Source organism: Agaricus bisporus (assembly GCF_000300575.1).
Source record: "Agaricus bisporus var. bisporus H97 unplaced genomic scaffold AGABI2scaffold_6, whole genome shotgun sequence".
Lineage (NCBI taxonomy): Eukaryota > Fungi > Basidiomycota > Agaricomycetes > Agaricales > Agaricaceae > Agaricus > Agaricus bisporus.
In genome coordinates, this window is record NW_006267369.1 from 708,610 (window position 1) to 726,771 (window position 18,162).

Below are 18,162 nucleotides of genomic sequence, written 5' to 3' on the forward strand. Positions count from 1 at the left end.
GTTTTTTGAGTTGATGGCGATGAACTGTTGGTTTCAAAAGGGGCGTGTGTTTGAAATTCGTCAAACTAAATAAAGGAGAATATGCAAGCCAGTGTGGAGATCTGGGCCAAGAAGCGGTGGGTTATTTGGCAAAATGTGCAATGCGACTAGAACGGCAGCATAGCATTCCAATTATAGTCCTTCCAACAACAACCTCATGTCCCCCGAAAAATCCCATCGACATCCTCATTGTACATAATATCCTTCCTCTATACTGCTTCCAACTCTAAAAGGCACGCATTGGGCGTGCGGACAAACTATTGCATGATCTACTGCAGCACTATCAGACTGATACCCTTTGATTAATCACTATGGTCATGGCTATTAACTCGTCCATCCCTCCGGATCCGCCACATGAAGAGATCCATGATGTTTATGAAGAATTCAAACATGCAAACGAAGCAAAAGAGGCCGAATATGTTGTTTCCTCGCCATATTCCGACTTTCAGGGCCCCAGTGACCTTGCTTTCACCAAACGCCCTTCCCCGTGGTCTCCTCAACCATCTTCGCCCAGCAGTGTGAACACGAGTGAGTCGGCTGTATGCATCAGTGGTAGATTAACTACTTATGGATTTTAAGCAGCTTCACGATCATTTCCTACGTCTCATGCCTCGACTCTGCCTCCCGTCCCGCCTCCCGTCCCGCCTCCCCCACCCTCGGGGTCCTCATCAAGCGGCCTCCGAGGGAGGCCTCTTCCACGCCCTCCAACAGCTTCGAATGCCATCATCAGCCCAGTTCCCAGCACATCCATTCCAGCTCGCGTCGATCCGTATCCACTCGTCGTAGCCTCTCCACAGCCGAGCTACAGCAAATATCAAGAGACTTCCGAGAATTATGTCGACCATTCACCTGTCTCAGACCTGCCGTCATCTTCTGGATTCAATGGCCAACTAGCTGGGACAGATGGTGAGGTTAGTGACGAAGGAAGTGATGATACAGATTATATCGACGATACAGGAGAAAAGATACCGCCGCTGCCGCCATATAGCCAGAACATCGGCCGCGAAATTTTATTGGCAGTTGGACCATCACCGGATACGCGATCGCCTTCCCTCGCTGAGTCGAACTCGCTCGGTATTGTAAGCGAGCACATGACTTTTAGTAAGTCGCAGCCTCTACAGAATGGCAGTATGCTTAATTTATGTAGGTAGTTCCGAAGGGAGGAACTTTCACTTCGTTCCATCCGATCCTGGTCCTTCTAACTACAGAGATCACCGGAGCTTTGGCGGAGGAAACAGCTACGGTGACCATGAATCTTCTGCTGTATTCTATGAGACGCATAGTCGCGATTATGACGATGATATCTATAGAGGAGATCATCGAGCGTCCCAGGGTGCGGGCCTCGGGCGCCGCAACTCTAGATACATCCTGGTCGGGCACATGGAGGATGATGAAGCCTCCGGCCACTGGGACGAGCCGTCTGATGAGGATGATGCGAACTTTATCAATTATTCTTTCCTATCTAACCTTGCCATGCTCCTGCGTGATAAAGTTCCCCGAGATGAGCATACCAAAGGAAGAATCACGTATCCTAATTCCTTCACCGGAAAAGACATTGTAGTAGGTCATTGCCACATATTATGTGTATTTTTGAAGCTGATCAATTGACAGACAACGGTTCACTACCAAATATATCGCGAATTAAAAGAAAACCACGGCGCCGCAGTGGAGGACCGACGACCTGCTCTCCTCGTCGCACGGAGCCTCCAAACTCAGCTCTTCTTTTACGAGGTTGAGTGGGGTAGTCAAGTTCTCCAAGACGGCGTCGGTGACGTGTACATGTTCTTGGATGACCCACAGGATGACTCAGAAAGGACGGAAATACCAACGGGGGTTGTCACTGTCCTAAGTAAATGTTATTCTCCCAGTTGTGGAGAGTTTGACGATAGTTACTGCTATTCATACTCGTGTCCTCGCCGGGTGAGTATTCATTTGAGTTTTGTCACCTTCTGGTCACCCTCCTCTGATGCATCATATATCACGCAGGGACTTAAGCAGCTTCCTCCGATGACAGAAGCGTTATCAGGGCCCACACAAGATCCTTGGCCTATATCTGTCCCGCAAGATTTGCTCCAGTCGCTCACAGAATTTGAAATAAATCGGCAAACGTAGGTTTACCCCAAACTCGTTGGTTTAGCATACCTGACTTTGAAGAACCCTCCAGAATCATACATAAACTCTTGAGCAAGGAAGAACAATATGTTCATGATCTTGACCTAGTGGAATCAGTTTTCATCGAGCCTTTACGCAATTCTGGTATACAAGCTAGTTCCGGGAGTTTGCAGGAGTTTATGGACGAGATATTCGGCAACATAATGCAAATACGGGATATTAACAAGCGGCTCCTGGAGTCCCTATATGTCCGCCAAAGAGAGCAAGCACCAGTTGTAAAGGAAATTGGCGATATATTCTTGGCTGCTGCAATTCATGATTTTAGGGAAGCCTATCCGCTTTACATAGGACATCAGCCTATTGCGGAGCGGTTAATGCGAGAAGAGCTCGAAACCAACTCAGCTTTTAGGATATTCATCGAGGTTCGCATGAGCATTGCTATCTGGCGGCTTTTACTTATAACTCTGGCTAGGAGTGTTCTCGGAGTCAAGTAGTCCGCCTGGGACAATCACCGCGACTTGATCTCAAACACTTTTTGAACCGGCCAGTGGAGCATCTCCAGAAATACAGAGTATTGTTGGAGGCCATATACAAGGAAACGGACCAGGGAAACTCTGATGGTAGTTTCGTGGCTGAAGCTATCAAGGCACTTAACACACTTCACAATTTAGCCCAAGTCCATACATTCCAAGAGACTGTGATGAAGGGATCGCTGAAAAAGTGGGAGTGGTCAGATCTTGTGACACGATCCGAGAGGCAGTATTTCTCCAGGGAAGAAGCACAACGCCAATCGTGAGTGTAATCTTTACCTGTCCAATCCTGGCTTACACTTGTGTAGAATCATCTTCGAACTCATTGCGACCGAGATGGACTATGTTAAAGATCTACATAACATAGACAAGGTAATTAAATCTCTTTACTTTTTTTATTTAACCGCTATTGACAGGTTTTGTAGATGTTTATAACGCCGTTACGAGAAGCGGATCCTTCGATTATCCCGCGGGATAGACTCCCTCAATTTCTGAATGAAGTGTTTAACAACATTCAAGACGTCACTTTCCACCACCAACGCCTCGTTGATCAGCTTCATTACATTCAACGTGAACACCATCCACGGATCCCGAGCATTACCGCTGCTGTTTTCAGTACAGCTCTCGATTTCAGAGAGGCCTATTTGAAGTACATTCCGAACTATCCTATTGCAGCTTATCGCATTGAAGACGAAAGAGAGAACAACGCTGCTTTTCGCGCTTTTCATGATGTGAGTTTATATAGCCGATCAGCGATGCAATATTTACTTAAATGAAATCAGGACGCGATACGGCACTCAAGTGCTCGGAGACTGCCAATGAATCACTTCATTTACCGACCAATACCTCGATTAACGCGATATGAATTATTGCTCAGAGGAATTCTTGACGCTACTCCTCCTGGGCACGAAGATAGGAGCGCGATCCCTCAAGTCATAGAAACCCTCAAACTGTTAGGCAAAGATACAGAACCCGGGGTTGCGTCAGCCAAGCAGAAGGTTGATTTATGGAAGTACAACGACTTAATCTTATTCAAACAAGGGGAACATTTCGTGAGTAAAAATGTGTTCACAGTTGATCAAGGGAGCTCATAGCGTCGCGCGATAGGATATGGATCTACTAAACGATTCGCGGTCGCTTATACATTCTGGTAAATTATACCGTCAGGCTGAAGGAGGTGTTGCCATCGGTCGGGGCGATTTGGCAGAATTATTTGTCATCCTTTTTGACAACTACCGTACGTCTCCCTCCGTCTATACTTTGCGACTTGTCGTTGATTTCCTCCAGTTCTGATGACGAAGGCCAAACCAAAAGAAGAGACGATGGAATACCATGTTACCCGACGAGTAAGTGTGCTGATTGTCGCGATTTATGAATGTAACCCGTGTTTCAGCCAATTCCTCTCGACCTACTGTTGTTGGTCAAATTTGACGAACCACCAGTTCAGCGTCCAACTGGCCTCTTACGTACCCGCCGTGGCGATCGAAGTGCTACCAGTCCGACGGGGTCACATCCCAATCGAAGTGACAGTGTAGATTCTAATTTATTATATCCCTTTGTTCTCCACCATACGGGCCGATTGGGTGGACAGTGCGTTTTGTACGCTGAATCAGCATCGGTGCGAACTGAATGGCAGAAGAAATTAGAGGAAACTTTGGGATTGCGGACAGTAGTCATGGAATCGAACAAAATGTTCGAAATGGAGACATTGAGCCAAGAGACATTCTTGCTGCCAGCCTTCCCGGGTACTCAAGTTGTACCAACGTGGAGTGATACAACAACCTTGGGTGGTAAAGTAACTTGTTCAGTGCCATTCAGTACGTTCAATCTCCTTTCTGCTTTTCCGCTCTAAACTTTTCTATCAGCCACGCGGGATAATCGTAAACTTGTGGCTATGGCTTGTGCCGAAGGTGTCTGGATGGGCTTTCTTCATGATCCCCGGTGTAAGTGCACTTTTTTGTAATCATTTTATTCATCGCTGTTGACAATGGCCTCAATAGCTATGCGTCGCGTGCTTCATCTGCGAAATGTGACTCAGTGTGCCATGCTCGAGGATTTTGGGCTTTTCCTGGTCCTCGCTGACAAAACCCTGTTTGCTTATCATATCGAAGCTTTAGTGCCCACTCAGCCATATGGTCCACTTGTGCCAGTTGACTATCAGCGGGTGAATTCTGCAGGGAAAGATGTCCAGTTCTTTTCGGTTGGGACCATGAACAACCGAACACTGGTAGTTTACATGAGGAAGTCGAGAGGGGTGAGTTCCACTGACTTTTAATAAAAGAGTGAAAGTATTCATCTGCTGCACACCAGTCGGAAAGCTTTTTTCACGCTTTGGAGCCTGTCGCCGACAAGATTGGGGAACGCCCAAAGACAAGCTCGGGTATTACCTCGATCTTCAAAAACAAGTCTAGCTGGTTCCGAACGTATAAAGAATTCACTCTACCCGGAGAATGCTACGATTTCATTTTCCTCAAAACGAGGATTGCAATACCTTGTCAGAAGGGTTTCGAAATCATGCAGATTGAAACGTAGGTTTCATCTGCCCGCAATAATGGACGATTCAAGTTGATGATTTTTTTTTCAAAGTATGATCAGCGTCACGATACCTGTAATACAAGACTCCCGACTTACTACGCGTTGTGGATCTGCTCGGCCGCTAGGTATGTTCCGAGTCAATGATGATGAGTTTATCCTTTGTTATGACGGTATGTACCTTTGCAACATTCCATCGGATAACATTTCACCTTCGGGGTACCTAGAATTTGGACTGTTTGTCAATAGAAAAGGGGATCCTTCGCGAAAGAACTCAACAGTTGAATGGGAAGGCACTGCCGATCACGTCGCCCTCCATGCTCCTTACATTCTCCTCTTCGATTCTCGTTTCATCGAAGTTAGGCATGTCGATACTGGCCGCCTAGCTCAAATTATACCCGGGACTGATGTTCGATGTGTATGGGATGGGCGTGGCACTGATCAATCTCCAGCGTTGATGATGGCTCCAGGACCCCACGAGAATATGTCTCAAGAACCTAAAGTTCACGCCGTTATGAGTGTGAGCACGGATCAACAATACCCATCTAGCGGAAGAAGTCATCGAGGGGTGTACCAACACGTCTTTGAACTTGTTCCAACTATACCCTTGTATCTACCTGACCCAATTGCGTCACCTCCTGCGGCAACACAATTCCTTCATCCTTCGTATTCGCCGCCGAGATCCCCGCTTTCACGACCTGGAGGAAGTTTAAGTTATCGCTCGTAGTTGTTTTCTGTATGCTTGTTTTCGGTGGTATATACATAGGATCTCATGTTGCTTATATACAATTATTATTGGTTTTCCGCTCTTATACGTGCCAATACTTTGTAAGCCCGTATATATGGACAGGAGGTTTGATACTGAGGCCTGAGGCGACGTTACCGAGGGACGGGGCTATTTTAGGGGCCGACTAGCTCAGTTGGTTAGAGCGCCGTGCTAATAACGCGGAGGTCTTGGGTTCGATCCCCACGTTGGCCATCGTAAGTTCAGTATCAGCTTTTTTTAGTTTCTAGACCGAAATTGTCAGATCACTGCGATGCGACCACACAAGTGTCCAGGAAAACCAAATAACATTTACAACCGTCAATCAAATAGAAAAAACAACTATGTACATCCCCCCGATAATTAGCTTAAAGCTTGGTCCTTGGCGAAACTTTAACAAGCGAAGCATTCTGTTCCAGAATGGCAGCAGCATCATTAACCATGCTATCCACAATCATTTTTGCGGGTAACACTTCATTAACCAATGCAGACACGCGACCCATAAGCCAAGGACGTCCCGGAATAGATTTCGACGGATCTTTTTCTACTTCTTGATAATGAGGGATAATACCTTTTGAGGTAAGTTCTTTGATTTCCGCTTGTCGGTTTTCATTCCAATCTTTGACGTAAGGTGTATACCTTACGCGAAGGGGACGACCGGTGTAAATGAGAGTCGTGACGGCATCTTCGAATCCTGCGCTTAGGACGAGTTCTTTGTGGATTTTGGGAGCTCCTGCTTCGACTGAGGCGACAAAACGAGTACCAACCCCTGTTTTAAAGTTGAGAAAGAGTTGAATCGAGGGAGAATGGGGAAAAAAACAACGCACAAACAGCTTGAGCACCCCAAGCCAAATTTGCAGCAAGACCACGACCATCATAAACCGCACCAGCACCAATCACATAAACAGGCCTTCCCGTCAAAGGTGATTTATACCCTTTCACAGCATCCACACAAGCCGGAATCAAAATCGAAGCAGGAATATCACCAGTATGTCCACCGCCTTCACCCGCTTGAGCACAAATAAGATCTACACCGACGTCTAGTGCCTTTTGTACATGTTTTGGATGACCGACCATGTTCATGACTGGGATACCTGCTTTATGAAGTCTGTCGACGATTTCTTTGGGGGGGACACCGACGGCGGAGACGAATAGTTTGGCTTTTTCTTCGATTATGATTTGGATTAGGTCGTTTAGTTTACCCCCGGTGTAATCGTACTGTAATATTTCATTGAATAAGGGTGGCAAAAGGGAATATATATTGGGGTGTTACGCACGTTCGTTTTCCTTGCGCTTCCACCGACTTGAGGTATGAGTAGATCAACACCGAAAGGTGCATTCTTATCTACGAGATCCTGTTTGATAGCTTGGATCTAACGGACACAGAGGGAACAAAAATGTGAGAATTACCAAAGTTGATGTTATTATTGATATCTCACCTGTTGACGTAGAATCTTGGGTGTATATCCAACACCACCAATAACACCAAGTCCACCGGCATTGGTAACAGCAGCAGCTAGTTCAGGACCAGCAGCCACATTCATACTTTACATTAATAATGAATAATGAAAATCAGGAAATGAACAATATTATTATTTTAGTATCAAAGAGAACTCACCCAGCCAACAAAACCGGATGTCTAATTCCAAAGAGTTCAGTAATCGGCGTAGTAATAGTAGCCATCGTCCCAAATTTCTCGTTCGTCCAAATAGGTTAGGTTAGAATTGAGCAAGGGGGATATGAATGAGAACCGGAGGGGGAAAAAGGTTGGGAAGAAAGGGGGAGAAGAAGGGGATGGGTGTGGTTGAACAGAGTTTAAGGAGAGTTATGCGGCGGGTGGGCCCTGAAGTCTGTGTTAAGTAAGTCAAGTATTTATATCGGAGTGAGCCACATGCGATGCATTTTGAGCATGATTTTCATTTCTTTCTGACTGGGAACGGCTATTATAATAATTGTCTTTGAATATCCGGATCTAATAGTCACCGTCTGATTTCTAATTGGAAATATGATCATCATGACTTGAAGAAGTTTTGAAAAAAGAAAAAAAAAGTCTGGGAGCAGCAACTAACGGCTACGTGGCATTGCCGGTGTTACCGGTAGTAAGTATTACTGTACATGTAGAAGTTTCATTTTCGCAATTTGTCTCCTTTTATTATTATTTCGTATTGGAGAAGTGTTCGTGATTTACTGATGAAAGAATTGAACGTTTTCTTTCCACGTCTGATTTTCTGATGTTAAGAGGGGATGAAATAAGTTACAATATATACCTGAGCGTGAGCGTGATAAACCTGTGATAACTTCCTTACCCCGTCCTCAAGCCAATGACGTGGTCAATGGTCCCCCCAATCCGATCACTCGATCACTCGATCAAAAAGTAGTTACAGTGGAGTACAGCAACCAACAATCACGCGAGCTCTCCTAAGTAATACTTGGTACATTCGGAACCGCACTGTCTTGCAAGCTTTTCACTCTACGAGTTCCCTCATTACACTTACTTATCAGAAGTCGACTTCAAAAACGAACGGGGCGGAACACTTTCATCATGAACGTTGTCAATGTGACAGAAGTCAAGGGACGAAATCCCTTCCCTTCCCTTGTACAGTATATCCTCGGCTTCACAACAGTCCCGACACCAGATCAAAAAAAGAAGCATGATTGGTCTTGGTCGTAGTGGGAAAAAAAGGTAAAACTATGTATGTGGATAAATAATTATCTAGATAGGTAGAAACACGGGGTGATATCCAGAATATGGTAATTATTCGGATTAAAGAATTGACGAAGAGGCTGAATGGATGGTATAGAAATGATAAAAGAAATATCCTTGCATGAATAGATAGATTATGGAGGTATATTCTCTTGCGTCGCGGCTGTGGTATTTGAAGGAAGATCTGTGGTATTTGGCGGGACGGAAGTATCATCATTGATCGTAGATGTTTGGGGAGCCCTCATCCGCTTTCTCAAGATAGACAACTCAAGCGCCAAGTCACTTGTCGAGGACATCAGAGTTTAGACTTCTTTAAAAATAAAATGACTCACTTTGCCGTTGCTGAAGCCTTTTCACATCGACTGTCGCTCTTCCTCACTTCCTCCTCTAAACGTTTAATCTCGGCATTCCAAATTTCATCCACATCCTTCTGCATCTTTATATCGTTCTCTCTCACTTTCTTAAACTCATCTCCCCACAGTTTTTCCTTTTCCTTTACATTTTGCACCAAATCTTTATACTTCTTGCCAACACCATCCAACTCCTTTTTCCACCTTTCATCGCGTTTCTTCATTTCTGATTTGAGTCCTTCTGTATCATGTTTCCACGTCTCTGTCATGCCTTTGATGCTATCACGCAATGTGATGTATTCCCTTTCCGATTTTTTGGAAAGGGCTGTGGATTCAGCAAGTTGGGATTCCATCTCTCGAATGGACTTTTTAGACGTAGACGTTTCTTGCTTGAGTTGCGATTTGAGTAAAGCAGCTTCCGCTTCCGCTTTCCTCGCTCGTTCAAGCACCTAACGTCATAAGAGGGGTTAAAGGAGGAGGAGGAGGAAGAGAGACAAAAAAGAAACATACTTCTTGAAGGAGCCTTTCCTTTCTGGCAACGACATTATTAAGTCCTTCGTTTTCAATTCTCAATCGTTCTTCAACTTCTTTAAGGTCTTCAACCTTTCTCGTCAGACTGGCAACTGTCCTTTGTGAAAGTCGTAACTGGCTCTTGGTGTTTTCGAGCGCATTACGCGCGTTGATGACACCGGTTTGGAGGTCGGCCAAGACCTTGGTAGTACCGCCAGGTGTTGAAGAGAGTCTACGAGCAGATGTTGGAGTTAATGAGTTTGAATTTGGGGTTGGGGAGGGAGGTATGAGGGAAGAGGAATCTGTAGGGGCTGTGGAATGAATAGTGGGAGTAGTGGAAGACAAGTCGTTTGAAGAGTGGGATCTATGTATGGAGGAAGAGGGACGGACAGGACTTGTTAGACCCTCGTCAGCCAATGCTCTCGCGTTTCCTGTTGAGACGATAGGTTATGATCTGATCGGGGTAGGGAAAGAGAAAGGTGACGGACCTACAGCAGAGACGGGAATACCTGTCAGTTCAGAAGAGGAGGCAACCTGATATAAGAATGTGGAGAGAGGAGAGGGGAGGAATGTGACGTACGACTGAGGGAACGCGTGGGACTGGAGGGACGTCTGAAGCTGGTCATGGGGATGCCCTCGATGATGTCCGTCGTGTCGTGGTCGCGTTTAGGGAGGGGGAGGCTGGAGGCAGGGCCGGCAATGCTCTGGAGGACATCATAGGAGGAGCGGCGGAGGATCTTGGCGGGGGTGGCGGGGGTGGCGGGAGTGGCGGGGGCGGGGGCGTCGTCGGGCGGCATGTGGAGGGGACGCGGACCAGCACGGATGATATTTTCGAGGGACTGCAACTGAGCCTGTTGGTGTCGGATGCTGTGTTTGAGAGTCGAGATGTGGGTCCTGACCTGCACTGCACAGAATCATCATCCATTTCATCATTCACTCGCTCAACTCACCTGGATCCTCCGACGGCGAAGACGACCGGAACGACGACCGCGACGATGACCGATCACGTGGAGCAACTCGGGGTGTCGTCGGCCGCGATGCCATTGCGAAATGTCAACCAAGCAGTCGCCGTGGGAGCAAAATCCGCTCTATCCTCTTTTCCGGCAAACCATGCTGCACGACGACGGCCCCTGTGACGACCCTCTTCTCTCAAGGACAGTAAGCGAAAGTGACAGGTAAAGACAACGGCGATTACTATGCGACTGAACTCAACAAGAAGATGTGGTCAACATTGGTGATACGCATGAGTCTCCGCTGTGTTTGAGCCACGACTTTGGATACTTCACTGCTGCTGTTGCTGCGCTGATCGCCCTGGGGAATGCGACGTGTTCCACGAGGTTGAATCCAAGAACCCTGGGCCGCAACGAGTTCGGAGTGAAGGTGGCTCTTCAACTTTCTTCGCCACACGAAACGTCCAACTCTATTCGCCAAGGTACAATATACCTTCCTCAATTCTCCCACACAAGTACATTCTCGAATTGAAAAAAAAAAGAAAAAAGAAACTTTGAAATCACCAGATCTACCTCGGCTTCTTTTCGCATTCGCTGCCACCCGCCATAACTTTGGAAGATATCTCGATGCGCCAAGTTAACTACGGTCAACGTCATTATTCTGTTTTTACTTGACTGTCTGTCAGCCGCTGCCCAGCCCGTCTACAACCACCCGTTCCCCGCGCTCCCGACGTCACGGTCTTATGTCCTTGAACATCCGCCATCAATACTTTGTCGGTATTTTGCCATTCTGGAATTTTGCTCGAAGATTAAGATTCCCATGTTTCATCTAGAATTGCATGACTTTGGATCCAAAGTTGCAGCCAAGCGCATGAGAGCTACTCAGTTATGATTGGGCCAATATGATATTTGTGGATCGTTTTGTCAATGTAACGCTATCACCTTGAGTCGTATCATATTTTGTGGTCATCGGATCATCTAATTCCTTGATCCGTTGTGTTGGTAATATCCCAGTTATATTTTTCGGCCACGGCTTTGAAAGCTAGAAATTCATCCGCTGACTGACGAATGAGTCTGATTCATACATCAAGTGAATCATCCGTCTACGGTGTGCGAACCGTCGACCCCGATAAACAAACACCGCTTGCGCAACTCTCCATCACGTGCACTCTATGTCCTCCAATTCCTTCACAGTCTCCTTCCGTGGCCAGTCCTACCCGCTCGACCTTGCCTCTGACACGACCCTCAGTGGCCTCCAGGCGATACTACACGACCTCACCTCCGTCCCACCCTCCAATCAGAAACTCCTCTGGAAGGGCAAGAAAGCTGTCGGCGATGATACCACTCTCATCCAAGCAGGCTTCAAAGATGGAGTCAAGGTGCAGATGCTCGGGTCCACAGAACAGGAAATCGGCGGACTCAAGGCCGCAGAACAACAGCACATAAATAGAGTTCAAACTCGAACACCCTCTTCAAGACCCCGAATACAAGTAAGTACGTACGTCATCTATCAATCCAACGATCTTACTTTTCGTTCTAGCCAAGGGTCACACCAGCATCTTCCTCATCCTTTCGCTTTCGTTTTCACAAGATTGCCCCGCTGCACCACCTTCCCAACCCTACCTCCGCACAGACTCTACTTGACAAGTTGGCCAATGACCCTGCTATTCTTCATGTCATGCAAAAGCATAATTTCTCCGTTGGCCTCTTGACTGAACTTGCTCCGCATGAACACCCTGGCCTTCTTGGTCTTAATGTGAATTCCGGCCAGGAGATTAAGCTTCGTATACGGACAGACAGATATGATGGATTCAGACTTTACAACGATATCAGAAAAGTCCTTTGTCATGAACTGGCGCATAATGTATGGGGCGATCATGACGAAAACGTACGTTCTTAATCTGTCGTTCAGGGGTAGATCATTCATCACCGACTTCAGTTCAAACAACTTAATTCTCAACTTAATCGTGAAGTCGCAGAACATGGCCGAGCTAGAGCTGCTGGAACACATACCCTTGCCACATCAACGGACCCATATGGAATCTATCAGGCACCGGAACAAGAAGTCGAAGCGGAGGCATGGTCTCATGTCCTCGGTGGGAATTCTTCTACGACTTCCATTGGAGGAGATTCGAGAGATGAAATGCGTAAGAGGATGTTGGAAGCGACCATCAAGCGATTGCAGCGTGAGGAAGAACAGTTGGAGATCAGTTGTGGAACTGGTCATTCCACAGATGACAAAGATGCGCCAACATCACCATAATAGACTTTTGTCTTTTGTGCACAATGTACAGTACCTATCTAAATAATTATGACTCGCTGATGGACGTGTAAACATAGAGCTCTCGAGGACACAAATGTCAGCAGGATCGAGCAGTCAGTGTAATGATTGGCACATGTTGATAGCTGTCAAAGTCGGCTCATCTATGGACTTGTTGGCCGTGGAAAGAAGGCTAAAAAGCCAACATGGTACATCAAAATGAGGCCGTGGAGAACGATATACCAAAAGATGCTAACCTTTTTAATACCGTGTGCTGACCGCTGTCGGGCCTACCTCCCAAGTATCTCCCATTCTAGGACGTTTGTTCTCACTGGGAGTATTGTATGGAGTACAGAAGACCTCGTGAGCCATACTTAAATGCAGTCTCGTCCGTTATGACCGATTCTTCCCTTTTTTTGCTATCTGCCGGCGTCAACTTGATCTATGTTCGATGGATGACAATGTTTCAGACGAGCTATTCTCACTTCGAGGTGAGCCTGGAAAGTCTGATGTCACCTGCGCATAGACCTTTTCTCATTGTCGCGTAGTAACTTGTGGGACCTGTATCGGTGTTGCTGTCCTCACTACGTTGATTCGGATTGCCGTGCGACTGCGACGACAGAGCCGGGTTTGGGTGGATGATGTCAGTGAATTATATTTTTTGATTTTTGTCAAAAAAACTGATAGCGTATAGGCATTGGCTGTGTTTAGCTCGGCTGCTTTGATAATCCAGTTGGTCGTTGTCTGCCTCGACCCCGGTAGGCATATCTCGACCATCGAAAATTTGGGTTGACAAAAGCTCAAGGCTTTATTATAAGCTCATCACAATGGTGTCGTGCGCTACTACCTGATGTCTAATATGTTTTACGCCGCCATATGGTGAGTTCTTTTTCATCAGTTATGTTTCCCCAAAGGATAACACTAATAAACCTCTACCAGGTCGGCACGTTTATCTATCCTATTTTCTTTAATCCGAATCACCCAGAACCTACATTCCAACCGCATTCTTTATACCTTTGGGGCTATTTTTGTTCTTACGTGGCTTGTCCTTACGGCCCAGCTGTACTGGGAATGTGAACCAAAGTCAGCGTGGAAAGAAATGAGAGTTCCGCAATGCGATTTGAGTATCGCGGTTGCCATCTGTCAGATCATCGGTGAGTTTTTTTATCCGAAAGATGCGTTATGCGTTCCGGCATGTGTTTGTGGGAGGAAGCTACACTTTCAGGAACGAAATCTGATTCTCTTAATTTTTTTTAGCGGATGTGGTTTCTGATAGTGTGCTGTTAATCGCTCCAATACGAATATTCATGGTTATCACGGATCGAAAACTACGATATCGCACGATGTTGATCTTTAGTACATGCATTGTGACGACTGTTGTGTCGCTCGTACATGCTGCATACATTTTCCAATCAAAAGCATTTCCTATTTTAATCGCAGCATTCGTTGAGGTGAGAATCTTAAATCTTCAATGAAAGAATTTATTTACTAATTGAATGAAATCTTATAATATAAACAGAATTCTGTATCTCTCATCGTTTGTAATGTTCCTATCATGGTCATGGCTGTCGTCAAATTCCAAGAGAACAAACATACTCGAGTTTCGACAAGATCCGCTACGATTCCTTTGTTCAAGAGATCGATTGGTACTGGCCAATCTGCTCCGTGGGCGGCAACAAGAAACCCGACTTCTATCGTCAATGTGCAATTCCCGGAAACCAGTGTTTCGAATAGCGTATCTACTTACGACGTTGAAGATAAAAGTTGATAAGCAAGTTAGGTGAGGAAGGTTCATTCATTACGATATCGTTTGTCATCGTTATATCACGCGCATATATTTATTATTCAATATCCTTAATGTTCGGAATGTTCGTAACTCGTCTCCCATGTGATTGTATATATGTTCTAGACTTGTGTAACTATAGTGTGTAGGAAGGAAACTAGATAAGTGATGCTTGGCTATCGAAACGCACACATTGAATGTTGAATTTTAAAATGTTAGCTATTGAACTTTGATTGACATGAGAGAAAAAATAACCTATGGAACAGCAATTGGGAATGTGCTCATTGAAGCTGTTGTCGAAAGGGACTGATGACTTTTCCCCAAACGACGATTGAAACAACGAAGAAATCAATACTATTTTCCTGCAAAGATATTTTAACGAAGAAAACTTTGATGCCGAATTGAATTTGGCGAAAATTCCCCTGTTCACGAGTTGATGAACTCTCTCCTCTTCCATTCGGCACTCCATCACTGATTGGAGGAAGCATTGCCATCAGCATCAACATCAGCTCTAAAGTATCACGGTATCTTTTCGGAACTTTGCGATGACATCGTGCCCTTAAACAGAATAGGGTAAGCAAGACCCCAGAACTTTTACGTTAACCCATGGAGTTTGATAGTATGCGGGCCTGATGCCAGCATACGGCAGCGTTAGCGGTTGTTCAGTCTCATGTATTCTGATCAAACGTTAGCCATGCATCGGGAAGAAGACACCATCAACACTCAATAATCGAGCGAGCACCGAGGTATATACACATATCCACTTGTTATCTAATTATAATACATAAACCCTATTGACCTTGGGTTCACACCTATAGTCGCAACTGGTACCCCAGACCTAGCGACTTCTTCTGATGTGTCCCAAGCTTCCTCCGCCCTTGGTCGGTTTGATTTCCCCTTCGCTACGCACACTTTCTCACGAGAAGTAGCATTCGCCTGTCAAATATAAGAAGAATTCCAGAAACAAATTCCTGTTTATGACCATCCCTCCTCGTCTGCTTCCTTTGTGCAAATGTCTACGATGGATATAACACAGAAATTGTTTATCCTTCGACGTGAGTTTTTGTGTTTTCTGCACTCGATCCTTCAGGTTTCTGATCTATTTTTCTTACCCATACTCATTGCAGTGACATGTGGAATTTGCGCTGGCGTTGCTATTCTCACGACGTTCATCCGCTTCACTGTCAGGATAGTGCGAAAAAACAGATTGTGGGTAGACGATGTCGGTTTGAACTTTTGAATTTTCGTCGATCACATACTGATTATTATTCAAATCAGGCATTCACAGTGGTGAGCGCGAGTGCATTGGTAACCCAGCTAGCTGGGGTCTGTCTCGATCCAGGTTAGCACCTCTCAATTTACGGAAGTTGAATAATTCAAACATTGCTGCGTTAAGCTCGCCATGGCGTTGTCCGCGGTTACCTACTTTCTAACATGTTCTACCTCGCCATATGGTAATTATTGAATTTATAATTTCGAGTACAATATCAATTGATATCCTACCAGGTCTTCAAGATTATCTATCCTATTTTCTCTAATCCGAATCACCCGAAATCTACGGCCAACACGAATGCTTTACGTTTTTGCAGTTCTCTTCTTCCTCGCCTGGGCTTTCCTTACTGCTCAACTCTTTTGGATATGTGAATCGCAGAAGGGCTGGAAAGAAAAACCTATTCCACAATGTACTTTGGGTACCGTTGTTGCCGTTTGTCAAATTGTTTGTAAGTCTTTCACTGCCTGGTACTATCGATATTGTGTCAAAGTCGGCACCGGGTTTTTTGAATCGTTTGTTGAAACACACACTTACTGAACTCTGATTTTTTTTCTTTTCTTATAGCGGATGTGATTTCCGATAGTATACTCCTGATTACTCCGATTCGAACATTCATGGTCATCACGGATCGGAAACTACGATATCGGGCTATGATCATTTTCGGGACTTGTATCGTTACAACTATCGTTTCACTCGTTCATGCCGCGTATCTTTTCCAGCATCTGGACACATCTATACTTATCTCAGCATTTGTCGAGGTGAGAAATTTATTCTTGTTGATGCGACCGAAATAGGATCTCATGAACTTATAACCGCCCTTGTAGAACTCTGCATCTTTAATTGTTTGCAATATTCCTATCATGGTTACTGCTGTTGTCAAACTCCAGGAGAGACGAGCTGCTCAGTCTACGGCACGGTCACGGAGTATACCTCTTTTCCATAAACCACCTGTCACTCAGCCAACTGGGTTTTCATCTACTACCACTGATATCAAACTATCTCATACAATCTCTCAACAAATATCTACGTCTACGTCTATAACAACGGAAGGGTAAGATTATCAGCCGCTGTTATCTTACTATCTTCCCCTCCCTACAGACACGCAAAGAAGGAGGATGAATTGATTACCGATAAGGCTGATGTCTGAATGGTAAAACCCTCCTCCTACAACCCTCTTTTTTTTTTAAAAAAAAAAAACTTTATATTTGTACGATCTCGATCATCCACTCCAATTCGTATAGACAAACTGACATTCCTGGTCAGTTTGACGGCATTGCGAATTTGACTTGCATTTGTTTTTTTGTTGGTTGGCTTGTAAAAAAACTATTTAACTGGGTTAATGATCAGTAGACATTGAAAGAATGGAAAATATTTTTCTCAAGGTTATGGACAAGGAGACATATCAACCGGCGATGTTGATTTTCCAAATGTGAGAAGGCATCCTTGTTGGCACGTAGTTAAACATGTACTCAGTAGTTTATTTTCTCGTATATTCGCAATGATCAACAACACGCGAAAATTATTGATGCTAGATTAGCAGCGACTCGAGGTAAGTGTATTTTTAGGTAGTGTATCGGCGTCATCCTGGAGTGAATAAAAGCTCCTCAGGATAAGTGGAGTCAAGCTGTGTATCGTTTATTGTGTATCGTATAGTACGCGTCCTCGGCACGCCCTCGGTACGCCAGCACGCATCATGTCAGTTGGAATTGTACGGCTAAGCAAAATCCTGGGTGATATCAGTAAATCCAATGAATTGTTTCAGGATTTTTCGAACCAGCGTAGCTTCGGGATATGAGATTGCCTCCGAGGAGCACATTTACCATCTCAGTTGGTGTTTGGGCTCGGGTGTGACAGACACACCGAGTAAGGGAGGTTTGTTGGTTCAGCTAGTCCGAGTCGCATCTTCGCCTCCCCGCCCAAGTAAGTAGCCCCTTCACAAATGGAAGAAAAAATCCACGATGAGGACGTAGACTAAAAGCCACTTCGGGTTTTGGTTTATTGATCTGGTGCCATTTTTGGCGGATGACTACCGCCGATAAGTGTTCTTTGAATTACCTCCATAATGAGTATGCATATGTAGTCATCGGTATCGCGCAAAGATGAGATATTTAAGTACCTATCACATAATTGCTATTATCTGGCATCCACGACAACGTTATTCTATTTTCGGTGGGGGTCAAGGCGAGATTCAGAATATGGTTCTTTACAGGACAATACTGACGTTCACCGACTACTGAGGGCAATTCATCAATGATCATCTTTAGCGATCCCATTCCCGGGCCATAGCTATTGTGGGTTCACTCAAAAGATTATTCAGTGACTTGCAGCCCAAGCCCCTGTCTAGCTGAATCTTGGC

The 18,162-nt window shown here is 45.3% G+C and overlaps 6 protein-coding genes and 1 non-coding gene across 7 annotated transcripts; 5 read left to right on the forward strand and 2 right to left on the reverse strand.

Moving 5' to 3' along the window:
- The first annotated feature begins 1,386 nt into the window (after positions 1–1,386).
- Positions 1,387–6,059, forward strand: AGABI2DRAFT_222626 (hypothetical protein). The gene is made up of 15 exons (XM_006461690.1): positions 1,387–1,599; positions 1,651–2,147; positions 2,204–2,573; positions 2,624–2,943; positions 2,990–3,053; positions 3,107–3,412; positions 3,464–3,733; positions 3,789–3,918; positions 3,969–4,027; positions 4,075–4,498; positions 4,547–4,624; positions 4,682–4,935; positions 4,992–5,209; positions 5,268–5,386; positions 5,441–6,059. The coding sequence occupies exons 1-15, from the start codon at positions 1,420–1,422 to the stop codon at positions 5,938–5,940; spliced, it is 3,789 nt and encodes a 1,262-aa protein (XP_006461753.1). The 5' UTR covers positions 1,387–1,419; the 3' UTR covers positions 5,941–6,059.
- A 59-nt stretch (positions 6,060–6,118) lies between these two features.
- On the forward strand, positions 6,119–6,192 carry AGABI2DRAFT_t55. Its single transcript has one exon. It is a non-coding gene; the product is annotated as a tRNA-Ile (tRNA).
- A 72-nt stretch (positions 6,193–6,264) lies between these two features.
- On the reverse strand, positions 6,265–7,812 carry AGABI2DRAFT_185864 (hypothetical protein). Its single transcript, XM_006461691.1, has 5 exons — positions 7,595–7,812; positions 7,416–7,521; positions 7,254–7,349; positions 6,804–7,194; positions 6,265–6,745 (listed from the first exon to the last, which is right to left on the reverse strand). The coding sequence occupies exons 1-5, from the start codon at positions 7,657–7,659 to the stop codon at positions 6,345–6,347; spliced, it is 1,059 nt and encodes a 352-aa protein (XP_006461754.1). The 5' UTR covers positions 7,660–7,812; the 3' UTR covers positions 6,265–6,344.
- Positions 7,813–8,739: 927 nt separating this feature from the next.
- Positions 8,740–10,894, reverse strand: AGABI2DRAFT_178783 (hypothetical protein). The gene is made up of 6 exons (XM_006461692.1): positions 10,491–10,894; positions 10,121–10,444; positions 10,029–10,049; positions 9,541–9,971; positions 9,013–9,479; positions 8,740–8,962 (listed from the first exon to the last, which is right to left on the reverse strand). Exons 1-6 carry the CDS (start codon positions 10,582–10,584, stop codon positions 8,815–8,817), a joined length of 1,485 nt encoding a protein of 494 aa, XP_006461755.1. The 5' UTR covers positions 10,585–10,894; the 3' UTR covers positions 8,740–8,814.
- A 768-nt stretch (positions 10,895–11,662) lies between these two features.
- AGABI2DRAFT_71312 (hypothetical protein) lies at positions 11,663–12,753 on the forward strand (the record flags this gene model as incomplete). Its single annotated transcript, XM_006461693.1, has 3 exons — positions 11,663–11,988; positions 12,036–12,378; positions 12,430–12,753. 3 exons carry the CDS (start codon positions 11,663–11,665, stop codon positions 12,751–12,753), a joined length of 993 nt encoding a protein of 330 aa, XP_006461756.1.
- A 1,385-nt stretch (positions 12,754–14,138) lies between these two features.
- Positions 14,139–14,671, forward strand: AGABI2DRAFT_193150 (hypothetical protein). The gene is given in 3 exon segments (XM_006461694.1): positions 14,139–14,201; positions 14,270–14,535; positions 14,552–14,671. 1 exon segment carries the CDS (start codon positions 14,295–14,297, stop codon positions 14,532–14,534), a length of 240 nt encoding a protein of 79 aa, XP_006461757.1. The 5' UTR covers positions 14,139–14,201; positions 14,270–14,294; the 3' UTR covers position 14,535; positions 14,552–14,671.
- An 854-nt stretch (positions 14,672–15,525) lies between these two features.
- On the forward strand, positions 15,526–16,980 carry AGABI2DRAFT_178785 (hypothetical protein). Its single transcript, XM_006461695.1, has 8 exons — positions 15,526–15,588; positions 15,661–15,755; positions 15,812–15,875; positions 15,930–15,987; positions 16,040–16,254; positions 16,371–16,564; positions 16,631–16,857; positions 16,905–16,980. Exons 1-8 carry the CDS (start codon positions 15,546–15,548, stop codon positions 16,951–16,953), a joined length of 945 nt encoding a protein of 314 aa, XP_006461758.1. The 5' UTR covers positions 15,526–15,545; the 3' UTR covers positions 16,954–16,980.
- The last annotated feature ends 1,182 nt before the right edge of the window (positions 16,981–18,162 follow it).